This window comes from Micropterus dolomieu, linkage group LG11 (genome assembly GCF_021292245.1).
Source record: "Micropterus dolomieu isolate WLL.071019.BEF.003 ecotype Adirondacks linkage group LG11, ASM2129224v1, whole genome shotgun sequence".
NCBI lineage: Eukaryota > Metazoa > Chordata > Actinopteri > Centrarchiformes > Centrarchidae > Micropterus > Micropterus dolomieu.
Window position 1 is genome coordinate 1,484,064 of NC_060160.1, and position 18,649 is coordinate 1,502,712.

General features: G+C 42.6%; 1 protein-coding gene across 1 annotated transcript in view; it reads right to left on the reverse strand.

Moving 5' to 3' along the window:
* The window catches only part of syne2b (spectrin repeat containing, nuclear envelope 2b), a 160,869-nt gene that overhangs the window by 34,231 nt on the left and 107,989 nt on the right, over positions 1-18,649 (reverse strand). Inside the window, exons 93-117 of the mRNA XM_046063265.1 lie at positions 18,581-18,649; positions 17,647-17,841; positions 17,257-17,388; positions 16,562-16,678; positions 16,239-16,439; positions 15,959-16,132; positions 15,250-15,381; positions 14,362-14,555; positions 13,895-14,033; positions 13,260-13,484; positions 11,923-12,075; positions 11,641-11,817; positions 11,239-11,394; positions 10,969-11,112; positions 9,822-9,992; positions 9,598-9,734; positions 9,309-9,513; positions 8,228-8,410; positions 7,613-7,720; positions 6,853-7,007; positions 5,642-5,789; positions 5,454-5,548; positions 3,375-3,606; positions 2,391-2,585; positions 528-653 (exon numbers count right to left, since the gene is read on the reverse strand). Of these exons, the coding sequence (XP_045919221.1) occupies positions 528-653; positions 2,391-2,585; positions 3,375-3,606; positions 5,454-5,548; positions 5,642-5,789; positions 6,853-7,007; positions 7,613-7,720; positions 8,228-8,410; positions 9,309-9,513; positions 9,598-9,734; positions 9,822-9,992; positions 10,969-11,112; positions 11,239-11,394; positions 11,641-11,817; positions 11,923-12,075; positions 13,260-13,484; positions 13,895-14,033; positions 14,362-14,555; positions 15,250-15,381; positions 15,959-16,132; positions 16,239-16,439; positions 16,562-16,678; positions 17,257-17,388; positions 17,647-17,841; positions 18,581-18,649 (3,963 nt within the window). The remainder of the gene's footprint in view (positions 1-527; positions 654-2,390; positions 2,586-3,374; positions 3,607-5,453; positions 5,549-5,641; positions 5,790-6,852; positions 7,008-7,612; positions 7,721-8,227; positions 8,411-9,308; positions 9,514-9,597; positions 9,735-9,821; positions 9,993-10,968; positions 11,113-11,238; positions 11,395-11,640; positions 11,818-11,922; positions 12,076-13,259; positions 13,485-13,894; positions 14,034-14,361; positions 14,556-15,249; positions 15,382-15,958; positions 16,133-16,238; positions 16,440-16,561; positions 16,679-17,256; positions 17,389-17,646; positions 17,842-18,580) is intronic.

Below are 18,649 nucleotides of genomic sequence, written 5' to 3' on the forward strand. Positions count from 1 at the left end.
TGTTTGAGAGCTCAGTTTTTGCAGTGTGGTGGATTTTGTTTCCTTTTCAGTCTTAATGCTAAGCTAACCGTCTCCTGCCTCTGTCTCCATATTAAGTGTGGAGACAATAAAGTGGTATTGGTCCTTTCATCTGACTCTCGGCAAAAAAGTAAATTTATAAATATGGAAATTCTTCGTGAATTCCAACCTACAAATAAAGGAAAAACATTTCTGACTCAATACATCCCACAACCATCAAAGCAGCTTTAGAAGCAGAACTAATCCTCCCGAGGCTCTCTAACTGAGCAAAGCCAAAGAACTACCTCGTCTGAGCGCTAACTGACTGCACAGAGGGAGTTCTCGTCAAAATATATAAAAAGGGAATTGTCAGGTCTCGGCTAAACCCACTTTGGGTTTAGGTTTAACTCAGCCAATGAGATTACTGCTGCCTCCAGAGTGTCTCTGTCTCTCCACTGAATGTTTTGTATAATAAACTCAGTGGGTGTGATATATTGCGTGTTTTGATTTGTGCGACCAGCTGTTTGTACCTTGGTGAATTTCTCCGCACGCTGCAGCTCGTCGTCACACTCCGGCATCGACTGATTCAGTCTGGTTTTCATGTCCTTCAGCTGCAGCATGCTGTCTGCTAGTCCGGCCTCGCAGCGGTCCCAGTTCTGTGACACAATAAAACAGTTTTTTTTAGAAACGCATTGATCATCCAGATATAGAATACAATGGGTTCTTAAATGGTTGAGTGGCTTAGAGAGCGCACTCCTTAGTCAGTGACTTCCTAAACATGCCCGCTGTCGTTAATTAGAGCAGATTGGATTAACTTGGTCGTTCTCATGCAAACACAAACGGTCAGAGGCGACAGGGGACAGATGGAGGACGGAGGATTCAGATCTACAGTCAGAGAGGATAGGTGTCTCTCCAGGTTGAAAAACAAAAACTTAACTCTGCCATCAGACTTGCGAATCGCGTCTACCTGCAGCTCACTTAGGGCAGCGAGGAGACACTGAAAGCAGCAGATTTATAAAAGACTGCTGTGATGTTTTTGTACTAATTTTCTTTCCTATTCCCTCTTTTTAATGCTCTGGTTTCTTCTACCATGTTCCTCGTTTCTTTTGGGGAGTTTTTCCTCATCTGAATAGAGGGTCTAAGGATATGTTGGACAGAAGCCCAAATCAACTATGCTATAATGAGCCTTTTCTGTAACATGTATGCTTCATCATACATTTAGCGGGTCCACTGTATAAATGTAAAACATGGAGGACAATCTGGAAACTGTGGGCTACGATGGAACAAAAACATTATTTTTCTGATTATTTTATTTTGAATTTTGTTGAAAATGTGTCTAATAAATAGGACAGGATCCACAGAAGCTGATGTAACTGTGTCAGGGGACCAACGGAGCAGCGCTCTCACTGCTGGACACTGTAGGTCAACAGATATTGATTGTGTATATCCAGTGGAATCTGACCCTCCTGATTTTATTGACTGGAGCCTACTGGTTTGAGAAAAGCTCACAGGCCAAACGCATATGGGTCATATTTGAGGAGAAGATTACATTTCTACTTTGTCAAAAACATCATAGAAAAGGAAACTAAATCTTTGGTCTATAAATAGCTCAGTTGTTACAGACCAGATTTTCTGCACTTTACTGGTTGATATTCTGTACATTTTTGTTACTGTCAGATATTTTTTTTTTGAATTGCACCATGTGCTCAGCTGGTACTGTCTCAAACTGACAAAAACCACAGATAAATATTTTTATAATTTCTTAAGGACTTATGGAGGTAAGTTTTGTAATTCTGTTGGAATAAAATTCAAACATCTTCATTCCATAGAATAAGAAAAACATCAATTACAGTGCGTTGTAATGGATCTAGGGCTGCAACTGACGATTGTTTTTATTACTGATTATTATAGAAAATGTTTCCAATTAAACTATTAATCATTTGCCAATAAAACATAGTAAATGTAATAGTAAGAAATGCCAATATGTCTATACATAGGTTGTATTGCACAACAAAACAGTCCATATTCTATTTTCAATGACATGAAGCAGAGAAAAGCAGCAAAACTTTACATTTGTGAAGATGGCACCAGAGAATATTCGAGTGTTTTTCTGGCAGCACTAGATACCGTCTTTTCTGCCTTGACAACATGAGCATTCATTCAATTTCATTCCAAGCCAGGTCCACGACCAGGACCTTGGTGTTTGAGTCCACAAAGTAAAGAAGTAAGGTCAGTTAAAACCAAGCCATCCTAGAAACAAACGTCAGCCAACATTTCAGGAAATTGGGTGATTGAGCTCAGAACTATCTTGCAGTGAAACAAACGTGAAAGATGTTCCTGAAAGCATCACTTTAGCTGCTGCAACAAGAACGTGACAGGGAGTGCACGAGTACCTTGACGATAGCCTCGGTGAGTTCCATCCTCCGGCCCAGCAGGCTGTGCAGGCTGTCCCACTCCTCCTGCAGGGTTCCCAGATCCGTCTGCAGCCGAGTCTGGGTTTCCTCGTCCCCCATGGAAAAGAGCTGCCGACCGACTTCCAGAGTGTGGATGAAACTGCACTGATACCTCTGGAACAGCAGCTCTGTGTGCTGAGGAGCAGAATAGAGAAAGGACAAAAACTGTTAAAAAGGTTTAAACTGGTCCCTTTTATTGAGGAGCAGCTATCAGTTTATTGTGTTTCCAGTCAATTCAAATCTCATCTCCTCTTTTCATGGTAATCAAAGGCCCATGAAGAATCAGAAAGGAAACTCCTTTCCTTGTCTCTTTTGTCTGTTGATGTAAATCTAATCAGCAGTCGTTTCTTAAATCTGATGTTTTCTCTCTGTGGTGGTAATTACTGGTCTTAAATCGGAATTTAAAACCATTTTACAGACCATCAACTCTCTGCAGGGATCTTTTACAGTGCTGAAAGTGTGGTTGTTCCTGGGTTTGTTAAGGTCTGAAAAGTGCACAAAGTAGTTGTTAAAATTAGGGACAGAGGTGGAAAGTCACCTTCAGTCAAGCACAGAGCGTGTGGTTCTTGCAGTTGTTCAGTTTTAGATGGAAAACTTCTACTCAAAAACAGAAATTGTATGAAAGACGGAGACAACATTTTAAAAATCTCCTCATGTTAGATACATCCACTTCAAACATGCCATTAAAGCCCAGATGCTGTAATCTCACACTGGGACTCTGTGTGCTTACAAATATTTTTCTGTCCTCGACGGTTAAAGATGTTTTTCATCACAGCCTGGCTGGAATCTAATGCGATGAAGGTTCGTCACCAAACCAGTTTTTATGTCCCTGTAAAGTGACTTTATTATAAATTATTTCTTGTCCACCAACTCCCTCACAAAACTATTTAATTTCCTAATTTTCCCGTCGATGTCTTGTCTCACCTGGAGGTCCTGGAGGGAGCGTCGTAGCTGTTGCAAGCTGCAGTGGGCTGGTCCAGCAGGGGGAAGGAGGGTCTGAGTGACCGACAGGAATCTCTGCAGCTTCCTCAGGCTGCGGCTGTACAGGTGCCAGTGCTTCACCAGCCCCTCCACCAGGGAGCGCCGCTGGTCCGCCCGCTGCACCGCCCCCTGCCAGTGTTCCCTGAGCTGGGCAAGCTTCAGGATGAAGTCACTCCTGGATACATTAACACAGTTCAATGTCCATTTAAGATTAGATATTTACCATTTAAAATCATTTCCTCAAAGGCACAAATCTAACCTGTATACCGAGTCACAGGTCAAATGTGTGTAAGCAGGGTCACAAAGCGGAGCGAGTCAAAATATGCAAATTATCTTTAAAAAAACGAAAAGCATTGAAAAAGTTTTTCCAGCTAGCAGAGAAATTATTTTACTGAATAATGCAGGTTTTAATTTAAGTAGGTGAGATTTTAAACAATTTACCAAAACAAAATAGTGAAATACAATAAAAACAGGAGCTCTTTGGACTGAGCATGACAAAAAGTGTGTTAGCATTAAAAGGCTATAACATTTAGGGGTCACAACGTTAGCATTGTATTGTAACTGCTGCATGATACATTTAGCATGTAGTGAGCTTCAAGTCAGCAAGTTTAAGCATTCTAACTTTTAAGTCTGCTAACAGCTAATGTAAGCATGTTAATCGGGTGGTGATGGCGCAATGGATAAGATTATGCCTTTGGTGTGAAAGACCCGGGTTCAATCCCCCACTGTGTCCCTGAGCAAGACACTTAACCCCTCGTTGCTCCAGAGGCGTGCGACCTCTGACATGTATAGCAATTGTAAGTCGCTTTGGATAAAAGCGTCGGCTAAATGAATAAATGTAAATGGATGAAGTTAGCATTTAAGAATTGATTAGTATGAATCATTAGAGATTTATTTAGTAACTTTTAGCATGTTGTCTATGAAGATTCTCAGTCATCCAGGTCATAGTTATCCAATGAAGGTTAAAATCAAGGGCAACTGGACTTGGTTGAAGATACTGGAAGACGTTTCGTCCCTCATCCAAAGGACTTCTTCAGTTCTGACTGACTGGCAGGGAAACTCAGCTATTTAACCTCAGTGGGGTCGTTGGCCCGGGTCATCGATACCGCTGGTTCGTTAGTGTTCCTGGTTGCTGTGACGACAGTCGTTACGGTCGTTAAGACTACCTGTGGCCAAGACTGAACGACCATCGTTGGTATCTTCACCTGAGGCCAATAGGTTACGTTTGTTGAGTTTCCTGGGAAGTGATGAAAGGACAGCATTGTAAGTGGGGGATAAGTGGTGGCGTAGACCCCCTCCCCTGTTCAATGACGGCTTCTCAACCCTGGTGTAGTTGCTTCCTTGACTCCTCTTTCAAACCATCCATCTTCTCTGTCTAAAATGTGCACCTGGTGGTCCTCAAACGAGTGTCCTCTGTCCTTCAGATGTAAGTAGACTGCATGTTAGGTGCATTGAACATGCTCTGAGCCTTAGGCCTGAACCAATGCAAAAAGGGTGATGTGTAAAGTTTTCCCTGGATCCCCTGTCACATTTTGGCTTCCCATTGCACCTCGACACCGTTTCCTCTTTAAAGCTGAACTGTTTTCAACTTTTTCACTCACAAAAAGTTGAGTGTGTGTGACAGTGCTAGCACCGCCCGAACACTTTGAGCCACATACCGGTGTGTCCACTTCTCCTGAGTGACCCCTCTGTGTGGACAGGCACTTAGTGTCACAGACTGACGTTTTAGCATATTAGCATGTAAGCACTTCTACAGTACAGCTGAGGCTGACAGGTGTTGTGGTCTTTTGTTCAGCGATGGAGACCATGAAAACCTGTACAAAACTCCACTGTGGAGAGTTGAAAATATTTCATTCAAGTATTGGGCCGACATGCCAACCGTCAACGTTACTAGCTTGACAAAAAACAAGGAAGGTCTAACATTTCTAGTGGCGTTTTAATGTTTCACCTGCCAAAAGCTTTGTCTGCTTCACCCTCTTTATTTTACCAAAAAGGAGCTCCTTTATAGTTTCATCTTCCTACCTGTCCTCCACCTCGCCTTTCTGCAGCAGATGAAGAGCTTCAGTGACGACTGAATGAAGGATCTGGTGACCAATGGACAGCTCTGCCTGAAAGCGCTGAAACACCAGGAGATTTTAGGTCTACATCTCTGTGCGTTTGTAGTGTTTTTTGTTAAGTGTGTCAGTGAGTCCGTTAATCGTGTACGATACCTTGTGTGTGCAGAGCTGCTGTCTGAGGCCAACGTAAGAGCCGGCCACGTCTATGGCCAGACTGTCCTCCATCCTCTGCAGGAACGACATCCAGCTCTCACACTTCTGCTCAAAGCTCTGTCGCCTCAGTGCCGCCGTCTGCAGCTCACTGCACACCCAAACAAAAACACACATATTAGAGAATTACACAAATCTGCACTATGCCCTGTAGGACACCTATAAACTGTCTTTATCCCCATTCCTCCTTATCCCCACAAATTTCTACCTGAATTGACTTTTGGGGTAGAAAAACTGGCCTTAAAGGTTGAATCAAACCTTCAGTCTTGTGAATTGTCACACTTTTTTAGTCTTTGAACAAGGATTTATTCAGTCCTGGGTTACTGGAAATGTTTTGTTATAAAATGGACCAGAGGGTAAGAATTCACAGTTAGCACCGGGGGAAGTTATTGTGAAACCACTGTCAGTGATCAATATCCCTGTCTCCAACTGGTGCAAGTAATAGCAGTTAAATAAAAATAAACGGATGTTTGGGGTAAAGTTTTGTCTCCTGATTTTTTTACAGTATTTCTGGCCAATCAACATGTTTTTTTTTTTAAAGAAATTTGAGCATAACAGCAAGAGCTGATTATATTATACTTTCATTATTCATTCATCTTTCAATTATTTTTATAGATTAATCAATTCATTGTTTGGTCTTTAAAATGTTAGAAAATGTCACAGATTTCCAGCGATGTCTTCAGATGTCTGGTTTTATCCGACCAACAGTCCAAACATACTCAATATATAATCCTAGAAAGCGAAGGAAACCAGAAAAATCATATTTAAGAAGCTAGAACTATATCTGTCATCAATTGTCACAGTTAGATGATTGACAGAAAATTATTAGAACAATAATCAAGCAAAAATGCTCAACAGAACTGCTAAACATTTTATGTTTAGCAGTGTTTCTCTTTTTTACGTGATGAATATTTTTGGGGTTTTGGCCTGTTGTACAATTAGGTAAATTAATCAATAAATTGATCTATAATGAAAATAATCTTCAATCCACAGTATTAATGCAGTTTAACAGCACTTTTACTGTAGACAGCTGGAAACAAATAGGTTCTGTGTGTATTACCATTTTTATTTTGTTACACCTCTTCCACAAGCATGTGCTCATTCAGTCCTAACTCCAATAGTTCATGTGTTCATGTTCAGGTCTCAGATCTAACCTGCAGGCCTCCTCAGCTCTGGCACAGGCGTCGGCCCAGCAGCGGTTGAGGCGTTGCAGGCGGCGTGCTGCAGCGTCGCCCAGCGTCAGGCTGCAGCTCAGCTCATTCAACACATCCAGGTCAGCAGACAGGCCACTGAGCTCTAGGAGGCCAGACTGGAAACATATGGTGGTATCAGATCACAAGGGATCACAACAGTCTGGGCTACTGCACGCATGACGATCCTCACGGCTGAGGAATCAACCACTACATGCTGCACGGGTGCTCTTTGCTCTTCTGTCCCTACTTAGTCCGATGCTTTTTCCAGCTCTTTTTAATTTCTCGACTCATTGTTCTGTAACATTTCTCAGATGGAGACAAAACCCGTATTAATGGTTGTTCCACTTCCATTAATATCAAACTTAACATTTATTCTGCAAATAAAAATTTCCATTCAACATGTCTTTATGTCTGTTAAAAGTTCAGCCTTGCTCCTCGAAACAGCAGTTCTCACCACAAGGTCAGTTTTGTAGCTATTCTGAAGCCTTCAAACTTTTCAAGTTCTACTTTTACCATAAAATAAGTGCTTAATAAAATGTTAAAATTCAAATGACTGCAATTGCAAATACAATTGAACAAACTCCATCACCTGTGGAGGATCGTGTGATACCATCAAAAGCTCCATAATAGCTACAAAATGGACTTTGTGGCGATTTGACAATTTTTGAAGACACTGTAATCAACCTTCAGTAATTCATAAATTCCATTCATGCCGTCTCACCTGGTCTGCGGTCAGAGCCACATTCTGCAGACACTCCTGCCAAAGCTCCAGCTTCCTCTCCAGTGACAGCAGGACGCTTTCAAACTCCTGCAGCCGCTCGAGCTCCTCCTACACGCAAACATGACACATGGCACAGGGCCATCTGCGTCTTAATTTATAGGTCACTGTGACACTTAGTGCACTTAGGTTGGAAAACAAATGCAGTACTCTGGAAACATACCTGTATTACAGAATATGAGCATAAAAAACAATTACAAATCTTTTATTTGACTTTACACTTTACACAAACAATAAAACAATAATAATGTAAATAAAATCCTTTTGGCTAAGCAATAAAATATAATATATGAATTGTAAATGGTTAAAGAGCAAATCAAACAGCAGCATGTTACAGTAAAACTCTTAAATTTAGGTTTGAAGACATCAAAAAGTCACATAACCATAAAATGGGTGCAGCAGCTGAGCCTGTTTACCTGGCAGCTCACGTCAAACATTGTCCTCAAGTCAAATACTGCATTGCTTCAAGTATCTCTGCGTGCAGTTCCCCCTGGAAGCTGGACGGTCAGTCTGACTTTGCTAAATCCCACACAGAATTGTTCATTCATGAAGTCGTACCTGCAGTTGACACAGCTTCCCTGTCAGGGTCTGGCTGAGCTGCCGGACACCACGTGACAACATCCGGCTCTCTGATTGGACCAGACTTGCAGCTGAAGGTTCCAGGTGGCCAATCAAGTCCTTGGCAGCCTCCAGCACCCCCTCCAGGTCTGACTGCAAAGTGGCTGTCCTCTCCAGGAGACCCTGGAGCAGAGGTGGATGAGTCCAACAGTGATACAGTGATACAGATTTAGGTGAAGAATTAAGAGGAGTGGAGAGTTTGTATAGCGTGTAGACACTAGGGAGACTGTTCTGCAACTGGAAGGTCTGGATTTATTTATTTATTTACTCTTTGCCACCCGAAGCAATAGAACTAATGCAATATTTAAAAAAATAGAGCCAATCTGTCGGCCATGGGGAAGTAAGTGAGCATAAAAACTGCTCATCAGAATGAAATTGAAATGGAATTCAAACCCAAAGCTCTGCTCTGAAAGCAGAAACAAACCAGCAACAAGGCAAGGTAACTTCTTTTATATGGGATCAGGGTTTTAAAAGCACTGCTGAAAGAAAGACAAATTATCTTTGTAAAACCTTGGTCACTTACTAGCTCTGTTCTGGTCTTTCAACCACATCTTACCGTCTTCCCCAAGGGACAGGTCGCTCAGTTGTCATCAGGTGCACTTAGCAAACCTGCTGTGAGATGCAGCCGAAAGCTCCAGAAGCTAAAGCTAGTAAGAGGATCCTGGTTTAAGATATTTTTGTCAAACTGTTTCCGTCAGAAATCTCAGCAGGAGGAGAAGGACGGATGGAAAGTGGCAAACAAACTCTATGGACGTGTTTGGCTTTTCGGCATCGATGATTTTGCCTCTTCCACAGCTTCTTGCTTGTGGAAACAAAGAATGAAATCCTCTACTTGAACAAATGCTCTATGAAGAGATTTAGAAAAGAGGATTTGGGTTCTTTATGACAGCGACCAGCAACATAAAAGTTTCAGAAAATGGAACACTTCACTGTCAAAAACATGGAAATGTGACCTGAAATTGTTAAAAGTCATAAAAAGAAATTGGAGCGGAAGATTTTTCAGTCTCGTTTATTTCCTCACCTGAACGTCGTGCATCCCAACAGCGACCTGCTCCACCGTGTTATCATCACTAGGTGCTTCGCTCAGCGCTGACTTGACGTCACTCTGCAGCGCCCGCAGCCGCTGGGAGAAAGACGCAGCGTGCTGGGAGTAGACCTCCCAGACCTGCAGGACACCCCGACTCCTCTGGAGCAGCTGGTCCAACACCCTGGACAGCACAGTCCAACTGGAGGACGGGGGGGATGGTTGATTAAATGAAGAGTGTGACTGTGCGTTGTGTATGTGTATGGCCGCATGAAGTCTGTCTCACCTCTCTCTCTGTCTGTCCAGCTGCTCGGCGAGGAGGACGGCAGCAGCAGGACTGATGATGTCTCTGAGGGGGCAGATGGTTTGACTCAGTTGGTCCCACTCTGCCTCTGAAGCTCCTGTCTCCTCATGAAGAAGCTGCTTCCAACACAACAAACACCACAGTCAGCCATCACAAGTGCAGCCTCCAAACCAGACTCATGCACTGGAACCAGAAACCGGTCCTACCTGCAGCTTTTCACAGAGATCTCTGTGTGCCTGCACGGACAGCTGAGAGCTGCTGAGATCATCAAGAGTCTGAGATGTTCTCACTGTTTTCATCCTCATCTGATTCAGTCGCTTCTCCGCACAGTCCCACAGCTGCTGGGCCTGAATCAGCCTCTGTTTTACTGATTCATTCTGTTAAAGAACGGACAGCGTGATCCCACAACAGGGAGAAAAAAGGAACACCAAACAACAAGGAGGAGAGTTAAAGCTCATAAAGTTTTACACTCAATAGCCGTGTTTCCATCACTGTTTTTTTATGCACATTTTGAAGCATCGCATCAGAAAAGGTTGATGGAAACGGAAAAAATCCTTAACTTCGCAAATAAATTTTTACGCTCACTTGCGGTGGTTTTTGCTTTTGTCGAAAAACTGTTAATGCGCTAAATGGGAGATGGAAACACTTGCAGAATAAGTTCTGACGTAGCGAACTTGTTAACTCACGTCTGCTACACTTAATAGAAGTACCATTCCTTATGATTCAGCAAAAATATGTGGCGATAGCTGCGTTTGATCAATGTGCACAGCAAAGTGTCTGAAAAGGACCTTAAGAGGCAGATGCGTAATTCGGCAGAGGCTACCTGCCGAGATTTGCATCCACCTCTTTTCTCAGCAAAATGAGTGTAACCACCTGTTATTCCCATTACATGCGCAGAAATGGCTGGTAGCAGTTTGCCCGTTTGAAACCCATTCCTGAGGACTCCTTTCCATATTTTTAAGAACTATGGCCCTCAGGTCCATGCGGCTGGTTTTGTTTCAGTGTCTTATTTATTACAGCCATGTGTAACTGGCGTAACTACGCTTGCTGTAGCCTGGTTTATTCGCTCCAAACCAGCTGATGGAAAGATATTTTAGCATTTACTTTACTTTTTTGCGACATTTCAAAAGTCTGCTTAAAATTCGCATGACAATTTGACGGAAACATTGTTAATGGCAGACAAGACCTCACACCTTTCCTCATGGGGGTTATGCTGAATTCAAAACTAAAACCCTACAGTTTTGTAAAGTATGAGTATGAATAAACTCTGCATACTTGTTGTTGCTCATGGCAACTGGGCAAGATAACAGTCAATATCTATATATTATATATAATATAACATTTCACATTCACCTGTTGTGTGAGCGCTGCACAGGCCTGGATGGATTTATTTGTCTGAGAGATGAAATCACAGCTTCTGTTTTCTCCTCCACCATCAAGTTTGTCTCTCATCTCCTGAAGAGCTGCAGACTTCTGCCTGATCTTCTCCTCAAGATCCTGACACACACAAAACAAGGAGATGAAAACCGTTACAGTTTATACTGAACGAGTTTCACGACCCCACGCAGACTCTTCAGGACTAAATTTTAGTACAGATGTCAGAATACAGATGTGACCTCCTACCTGGCAGGTGTTGAGGCTCCTCTGGAGCTCCGTCTGGCTGCCGGGTGTCTGAGCTGAGTCGATCCAGAGGTTCTGATCTGTGATCCAGCTGTTGACCTGCTGTAGTCGGGCCTCCCGCTCCACTCTGCTCCTGAGCTGCTGCTCCACCTCTTGGATCTGAACACCACAAACAACAACAGCAGGTCAGACATATTTCTTCTGAGGGTCAAGGCCTTCTCTGAATATGTTGCCATCGTCAGTAGATTTTGTTGAGTGTAGTGAAAAGAAATATTTAATAGTAAACAAAATAAAAATGAAGGGAAGATCCAAATCAAGTGAAAACTGTATTATCTGATGTTGGTATGTATGTGTTTTTAAGGAACCAATAGGCTAATAAGTAAAGATTGATGTTTGCTTCCTGACCTGACAGTTGAGGGTTTCCTGCAAACCGAGCCACTGATGGCGGAGACGACCCTGCTCCTCTGAAAACTGGTTGTGTTCATAGCGCCTCCTCTGGCCCTCCTCAGTACTGCACGTCTCTAACGGCTGGTTCACGTAGTCCAGTGTGACCTGATGGGCCGACATCTCTGCCTGACACTCCTGAGAAAGATGTCACGGGTTGAGAGAGAGAATTAGCCAACCAGATACGGACAAACTTCTTCCAGGAGCTGAGAAGCAGAACCTTTTTTGGCAGTCCGTTTCTACCTTGCTGTATTTCAGGAGCTGACGCAGATCAGTGTTGGTGGAGGAGGTTTGGTTGATTCTGCTGCGATGCTCCTCCAGCTGGGTCTCAGCAGCTCCCAGCCAGGCCTGCAGCTCCAGCAGCGCCTCTTGCTGGGTCAATGTCTCCATCCATCGCTGAGGAGGAGGAGGAGGAGGAGGGAATGACGTCAGTCTTTGCTGACATTGTCAAAAATGTACAAACTTACTCCCACAAACACAACTGATGACTCTGCTTTATTCCATTGAGTGTTTCAGCCTTCAAGACATTTAAAATAAGAACTTTTTGTAAAAAAATGCCAGTAGGAGTTTCAGGTAATCCAGAATGCTGCTGCCCCTGTTGGAAGTCTGATAGTGTCTCTGCCGGCAGCCTGTAAGCTTCAGGAGTAACTTTAAAATGTTCAAATCATGTAATCTCTGAGGTGTGTTTGTTATGTCTGCTCCTGCTCACTGGGTTAGTGTTCAGCATATTGGTTAAAGCTTCAGATATTTCTCTCTAACATGTACTGGTTATGTGTATTTTAGTAAAATCTTTTGTGTCATTATTTGTGAAAGAAAGTGTCTGAAATAAGCTTTAAATCTAAATGTGAACATAACCTAAACTTTAAAAGGAGGTGAGTGAGAGGGTGAAAAAGTAGATGGAGGGAAAGGAATAGACTATGAAAAAGAAGAGTAGCCAAAAACTGAGGTCAGGAGGAGGAAAAAGAGGCAGAGAAAATAATAAGGACAGCAGGAAGAGGAGGTGAGAGTGGGAAGAGAGCTCCGAGGAGAGGAGGCTGGGAACATGGGATAAAAAGGCAGAAGAAGAGGAGAGCATGGAGGGAGAAGATTGGAACAGGGAGGTGAGTATAGAAAAGAAGAAAGAGAGATGTAGACAGACAGATAGATGACTGGAGAATGGTTTCACACCAATAAAGGCGAGAAGAGTCCTCAGGATGGTAGTGTGCTGCACAGTGGGGATGTTTAAAAGTAATTGGTGACAGGACGGCGACTGTGTGGTTTCTGAAACACCAAACTGCTCTGTACTGTGCATGTGGGCATAGAGAAGCTAATTTAGGATAAGGGTTTGGCATTCAGAAACACATTAGGACAAATCCCCACATTGCTTTTGTTATTTTGGCCACAAAACCAAGCCTCATGATGGCGCTATAAAGTCAGGGGATGACCAACAAACTGCCATCCCTGGAGCCACGCCTCTAGCACGGCTAAAATAATATTCAGAAAAGGTAAAGAGAGGACAGAAAAGCACAAACGCCATCAATTTTTTTAATTAAGAAATTTAAATAACTAAGTAAGACCTCTGAAACAAACTACATGCTCACCTTATGCAGAGCTTGTTGGACGACAGGAACGCCGGCCAACAGACTGGACCAGTCCAGCTCTATCTGCCTGAGCTGGGAGTGGACGGAGCAGAGATCTGGGTCTGAAGTCTGAGATGGTGAAGTTTTCTTGTCTCCATCTGCTTCCCTCAGCTGCACCAGCCGGGTTCCAGCACCAATTACAGCCGCCTTCAGTCCAGATTTGGTCTCCAACTCTTTGGTCAAAGCCTAAAATACAACAGTTTTGTTTTATTCTGTCTGTGGGGTCGTTAATCAGAAATCTACTGACCTGCTGCCAAAGTATCTGACATTCAGCTTTTACAAACTCTGATTTTTAAAAAGAATTTGAACATGACCCAGGAGCATCTAAACGTGAAGTGTGCATGAGGTCCTGACTACACACTAGTCTAGACGCTCTAATTCTATTCAGTTCTATGTGGACAGACTTTAGTAATCTGAAGGCCAACAAGGTTTTTATCATTACAATATGAGAGATGAATTACTTGAAGCTGATGTTATTTATTAAAAAATGCTAAATTAACCTTCTGATTTGGTTACTTATAAAGGAAACTTTGTATAAAACAAATGATTTATTTTCTCAGGGGAGTTTGTTATTTCTTAGGGAGTTTTCTACTCACCACAAACTGGAGGTAGTGGTCACGCCTCTGTTCAACATCCATCTCCTCATTGGCTGAGACGGAGAGCTGACTCCATTTGTCAATCAGCTCTCTGGCCCCGCCCATCCAGTCGGCCAACGCAGCGGAGTCACGTAGAAACCTGTTTATTGAAAATATTTTTATTGTATTATATTTTTTAGACTTCAAGATTCTTGTCTGATGCTTTTTATTAGATTTTATATGAAAAACAATTTTATTTGACTGTTTTAGTATTGTTTTGATCACACTGTAACCCACATCACTTAATAAAAACATGATTAAAGGAAGGAACATTTTACCCAGTCAATACTGGGTCAATAAGAATTTCATTTAAACTTTTCAATGAAAATAAAAAGTATAAGTCAAATATCAGCATGTCACGTTTAAAATAGACAAAACTTAGGACAAGTTGGGAAAGTGTTCTTTTTTTTCTCTTTCTCATCTCTCACCTGCTCCTCAGCTTCTTGTTCGTGTCTACGCTGGTGCGTTGGTGCTCCGCCTTCTTGTGCAGGGCTCTCCAGCGTGCATCCAGCTCTCTGGTGGACACACCCACTCCCTTACAGCCAAATCTTTGCAGCCAGAGCCCCGCCTCCAGCATCCGACTCCACCGCGCCTTGCTCCCCTCGAGAACGCTGCACAGCTCCTGCCAGGAGGACAAAACTTTGTAACGCTTTCTTCCACAACAGCTCCACATAACTTCACACAGGGACACAGACGTCTAAGATCCTCACACCAATATAATTTTACTTAACCTAAAATCACAAAAGCCCTTTCCAAAATGTCCCGTCCAAACTCCAAACTCGGCCATTTTGTGACATGTCAGACTCGACCTGCTATGAACTTTGAATATTAGCCTGGTTCTGTCTAAAAATCCATCTTCCAGGATCTGTAAAGCATCCACTTCCACTGTACTGATTATAATTAGAGCGTTTATCTTGTTTGCTTAATCTGCACACAGTCTGAGATGTCTTAAAGGCTCCACTCCTCAGTGCCCCCTTCTTCACAATCCATTTCAGATGAATAAGAGACCCATTTTCAATCCCTCAGTAGAGAAACGGGGAATATGAATTCTAGCTGGAGGTCTCCGCTTGGCTAATAACTCACATCAACGCCAAGGAACATCATGTGCTCCTAAAGAAAACAACCCATTCGCTTGAATTTAATTGAGCCAATTAGGTTTTGAGTGCCATGCACAAAGTACAGCATGGAGAGCGCGCCCGAAAGTCTCCAAATGAGCAGAATGGAACATTGCAAAATGCGCTCTGTCCCCCGGCCTGTTGGTAAATCAGTATTATCCCCCAACGGTCGGACAGAACATGTGTATTAGTAAAAATTACCTGGTAGAAAGAGAGCTTGTCTGATATCTGATCTTCAAAATCACCCCCCTCGTGCATCTTGGGAAATGAAGTCTCAATGTCTCTCAGCAGGGAGTCTGCCCAGGAGCTGTCCTCCTCCCACTGCGACCAGATCTGAGACAGATGGAGAAACGATGACAGTCAGAAGAGATGCCGCTGTTTCGTAAAATCCACTCTGTGATGTTATTAATGCATTTGCAAAATATACTTAAAAGGTACCAAATTCATTTGGAAAAACTTTGGGGAACAGATTTTTGTTTGTTTTTGATGATCCAGAAGTAGCATTTCTGACACTGAGTACTGTATTATTCTACCTTCATGCACTGCATCCATTATATTTTCTTAGACACCTTCTAGTTCCAAATGTTAAAGTAACAAAACTAACAGCTCTGCAGCACCATGCAGCACTGCTTTAAGCTAGGTGCTGATGTTTAGCAGGTATAATATTTACTACGATCGTGTTAGCACGCTAACATTTGCAAATTATATATTTTTAAATTAACGTATTGGGGACATATGTGTGGAGGTTAGACAAGAAGGATTAAATCAGATAAATTTACGACATTTGAATACTCTCAGGTTCCTTGTGGGTTTTGTTTTTGAGGAGAAATACAGATCCTCTTTCTAACGTCTCCCCAAATTTGACTCTTGTACATCTGCAACTGCATCGATTTATTATTTTATGCACTACCTGCAATGTTTCCCGCATCCTGGTCCCCTTCTCCAGTCCGTGCTGCTGCAGTCGGGCCACCTCATCCTGCAGGTCCATCCCTGCACCCTGCCACCCCTGGAGGGCGCTCTCTGGGACCCTCTGGGTCAGGTCCTGCAGGATCCTGAAATGGTGGCCCAGGAACTGGAAGAACTTCTGATAACAGAAAAGGCACGTAATGTTAAAGATTAGATGTTTACGCTTTTATTTTTGGATACCAGAGCACTCTGACCTGTACGTTCTCTGTTTCCCACACACTGACCATGTGACTGCTGTGCTGCTGCTGGAGCTGAGCTCTGTTGTGGAGCTCTGTGTCAAGCTGCTGTGTGAGGCGCTCAGAGCCCAGAGCGAGCAGCTCCTCCAGGCTGTGGACCAGCCGCTCACATTGCTGCTGCAGCTCCACGCTGCTCTTCAGCTCCTCACAGCGGGAGCGAACACCACCCAGAGCGCTGTCCAGCTCGCCCTGCACATAGAAGGGACAGACAGTTTCCAGATTTAAATATGCTTGTGGCAACTGAATGATCACCTATTCAGTATCATCTTAAGAGACTAAGCTTCCCAAATGTCATATACCAGCTAACGTACCTGCAGCTGAGTAACCTGGTGGATCAGAGAGGCAGGCAGGTGGTGTTCAGCCTCATCCAGCAGGGAGCTCACCTGCTCCACCTGCTGCTGGAGATACTCCTGCATCTGAACCACAGCCTGGAAAATAAACACATGTCCACTGTGACGAATAGAAACTTTATGTCTCGAACTCACCGCTCGTCTAACACATTTGTTTTTCTGGCTATTCTTCAAGTTGTTTAGTTATTTACATCTCACCATGGCAACATCTCGCAAGGTCTTCTGAATGAGTTACGTCCTCACTACCCAACTATATACTGGTCAGTTAGGTGAATGACACAAAGATAATAAGCAATGGTAGATGGAGTACATAATAATAATAACAGTAGTATTTTAGTTTTGACAGCTTATATTCATCAAACATTTTCTTACTCAAGGCAAGAAGCACTCTAGCAAATGCAATCTCTAGACTTAAAGTAAAAAGTCACTTGATAGACCACATTTGACCTTTTAGGTAATAGGTTTGAGTTTTGTAGACTTTTTGTTAAGTTTGGTGAAATACTGCAGACTTCTGTGAGTATTTGTGTCACCTTTGTATTAAGTATTAATAACATAGGCTGAAACCTAAAACCCATCTAGGGCTCTAATCGATCAGCAGCAGTTCACTCAGATCCTCAGTAGCTTGTTGAAGTTAAACATCTCTTTGGAAACAGTACCTGTAGTTGCTTGTTAAGGTCCAGGGTTCCATTGAATTCATTAATTATTTGGTGAACAGTCGCCTGGTTAGAAGTGAAGGCTGCATGCAACTCGTTTAGTTGTGTCTGTTGCTTAAACAGACAACACCGGTTCTGCAGTAAACAACAAGGGTTTTATTGTGAGGTAAACAGGAAGACTTTTTTTTCCATTTTAAGGCTTCATTGAAGAAATAACACTTGTTATAAATATGTGAGTTACTGTGTAAGTGATGATGCAACAATAAAAAAAAACTGCAGGACAACTCCCACAGATCATAAACACTAATACAGTTGAGATAAAAAATCAGATTAAGTATATAAATATTCCAGGGCAGATCACTGTGTTCCTGTTAATAAGAGCTGATATCTGACCTGTTGCTCTGCAGTCTCCTCCTGCAGGTCTCTGAGCTGCTTCTCTCTGCTGTTCAGTGCAGCCTGGACCACGGGAAGGAGTCTACACAGAGAGTCTACACCCTGCTGACCACACTCTGACCCCAGGACACGGCTGACCTTTGACCCCTGCGACGCCAGTTCACTGCCAAGGGTAGTCAGCTGTGCCGACAGACTCTGAAAGGGAATCCAAGGAGGTGCTAGTTACTTTGCATCATAACAAGTAGGCTGATGGAGTGCAGGGATAGTTTTGGTCCTTCACATGTCTTTCAGGAGATCTTTTGCAAAGAGTGTTTCTCCTTTGATTCAGCTTTTTTTTCCCAGTTAATTGATTAATTGTTTAGTTTATAAAATGTCAGAAATTTAAACTCTACTGAGCTAAATGATAACTTGCATGTTAACCAGCGTGGTGTAGCATGATAGCATGTCAACATTTTCTAATTAGCCTTAAACATAAAGTATAATATATAACATGATATAATCTTTATTTATAGAGCACTTTTAAAAACAATGTTACAAAGTACTTTCACAAGAGCAAGGACAATAAAACACATCAAAGGAAAGAAGAAAAGTTTGTTTTAAGAAGGGATTTAAAAGAGTTCACTGACTTCGCCGGCTTAGGCTAATTTTTTCTGTTTGCAAGAATTTAGTATCACACAAATTCTAATTTTGACCAGATGAAGGTTTTAGATGAAACGTTAAAGATCAGATAAATCAATCAAGTTCTTTCAATTCATCCTGTCTGTACCAAATGTGCCAACGCATCAAGTACTTGTTGATATTTCAGTCAACAACAAAGAAACATTTTGATTTGTATTTTAATTTAATGAATTTGAATGTATTATCTGTGTTTCGACCTTTATTTAAAAGCCCGGATGAGTGAACCTGCTGAGTGTTTGTTTGTGGTGGGTCTCACCTGCAGCTGCAGCAGCCTCTGCTGTGCGTCTTCTTCATGTGGCGTCCCAGCAGGAGAGTGCAGCAGGTT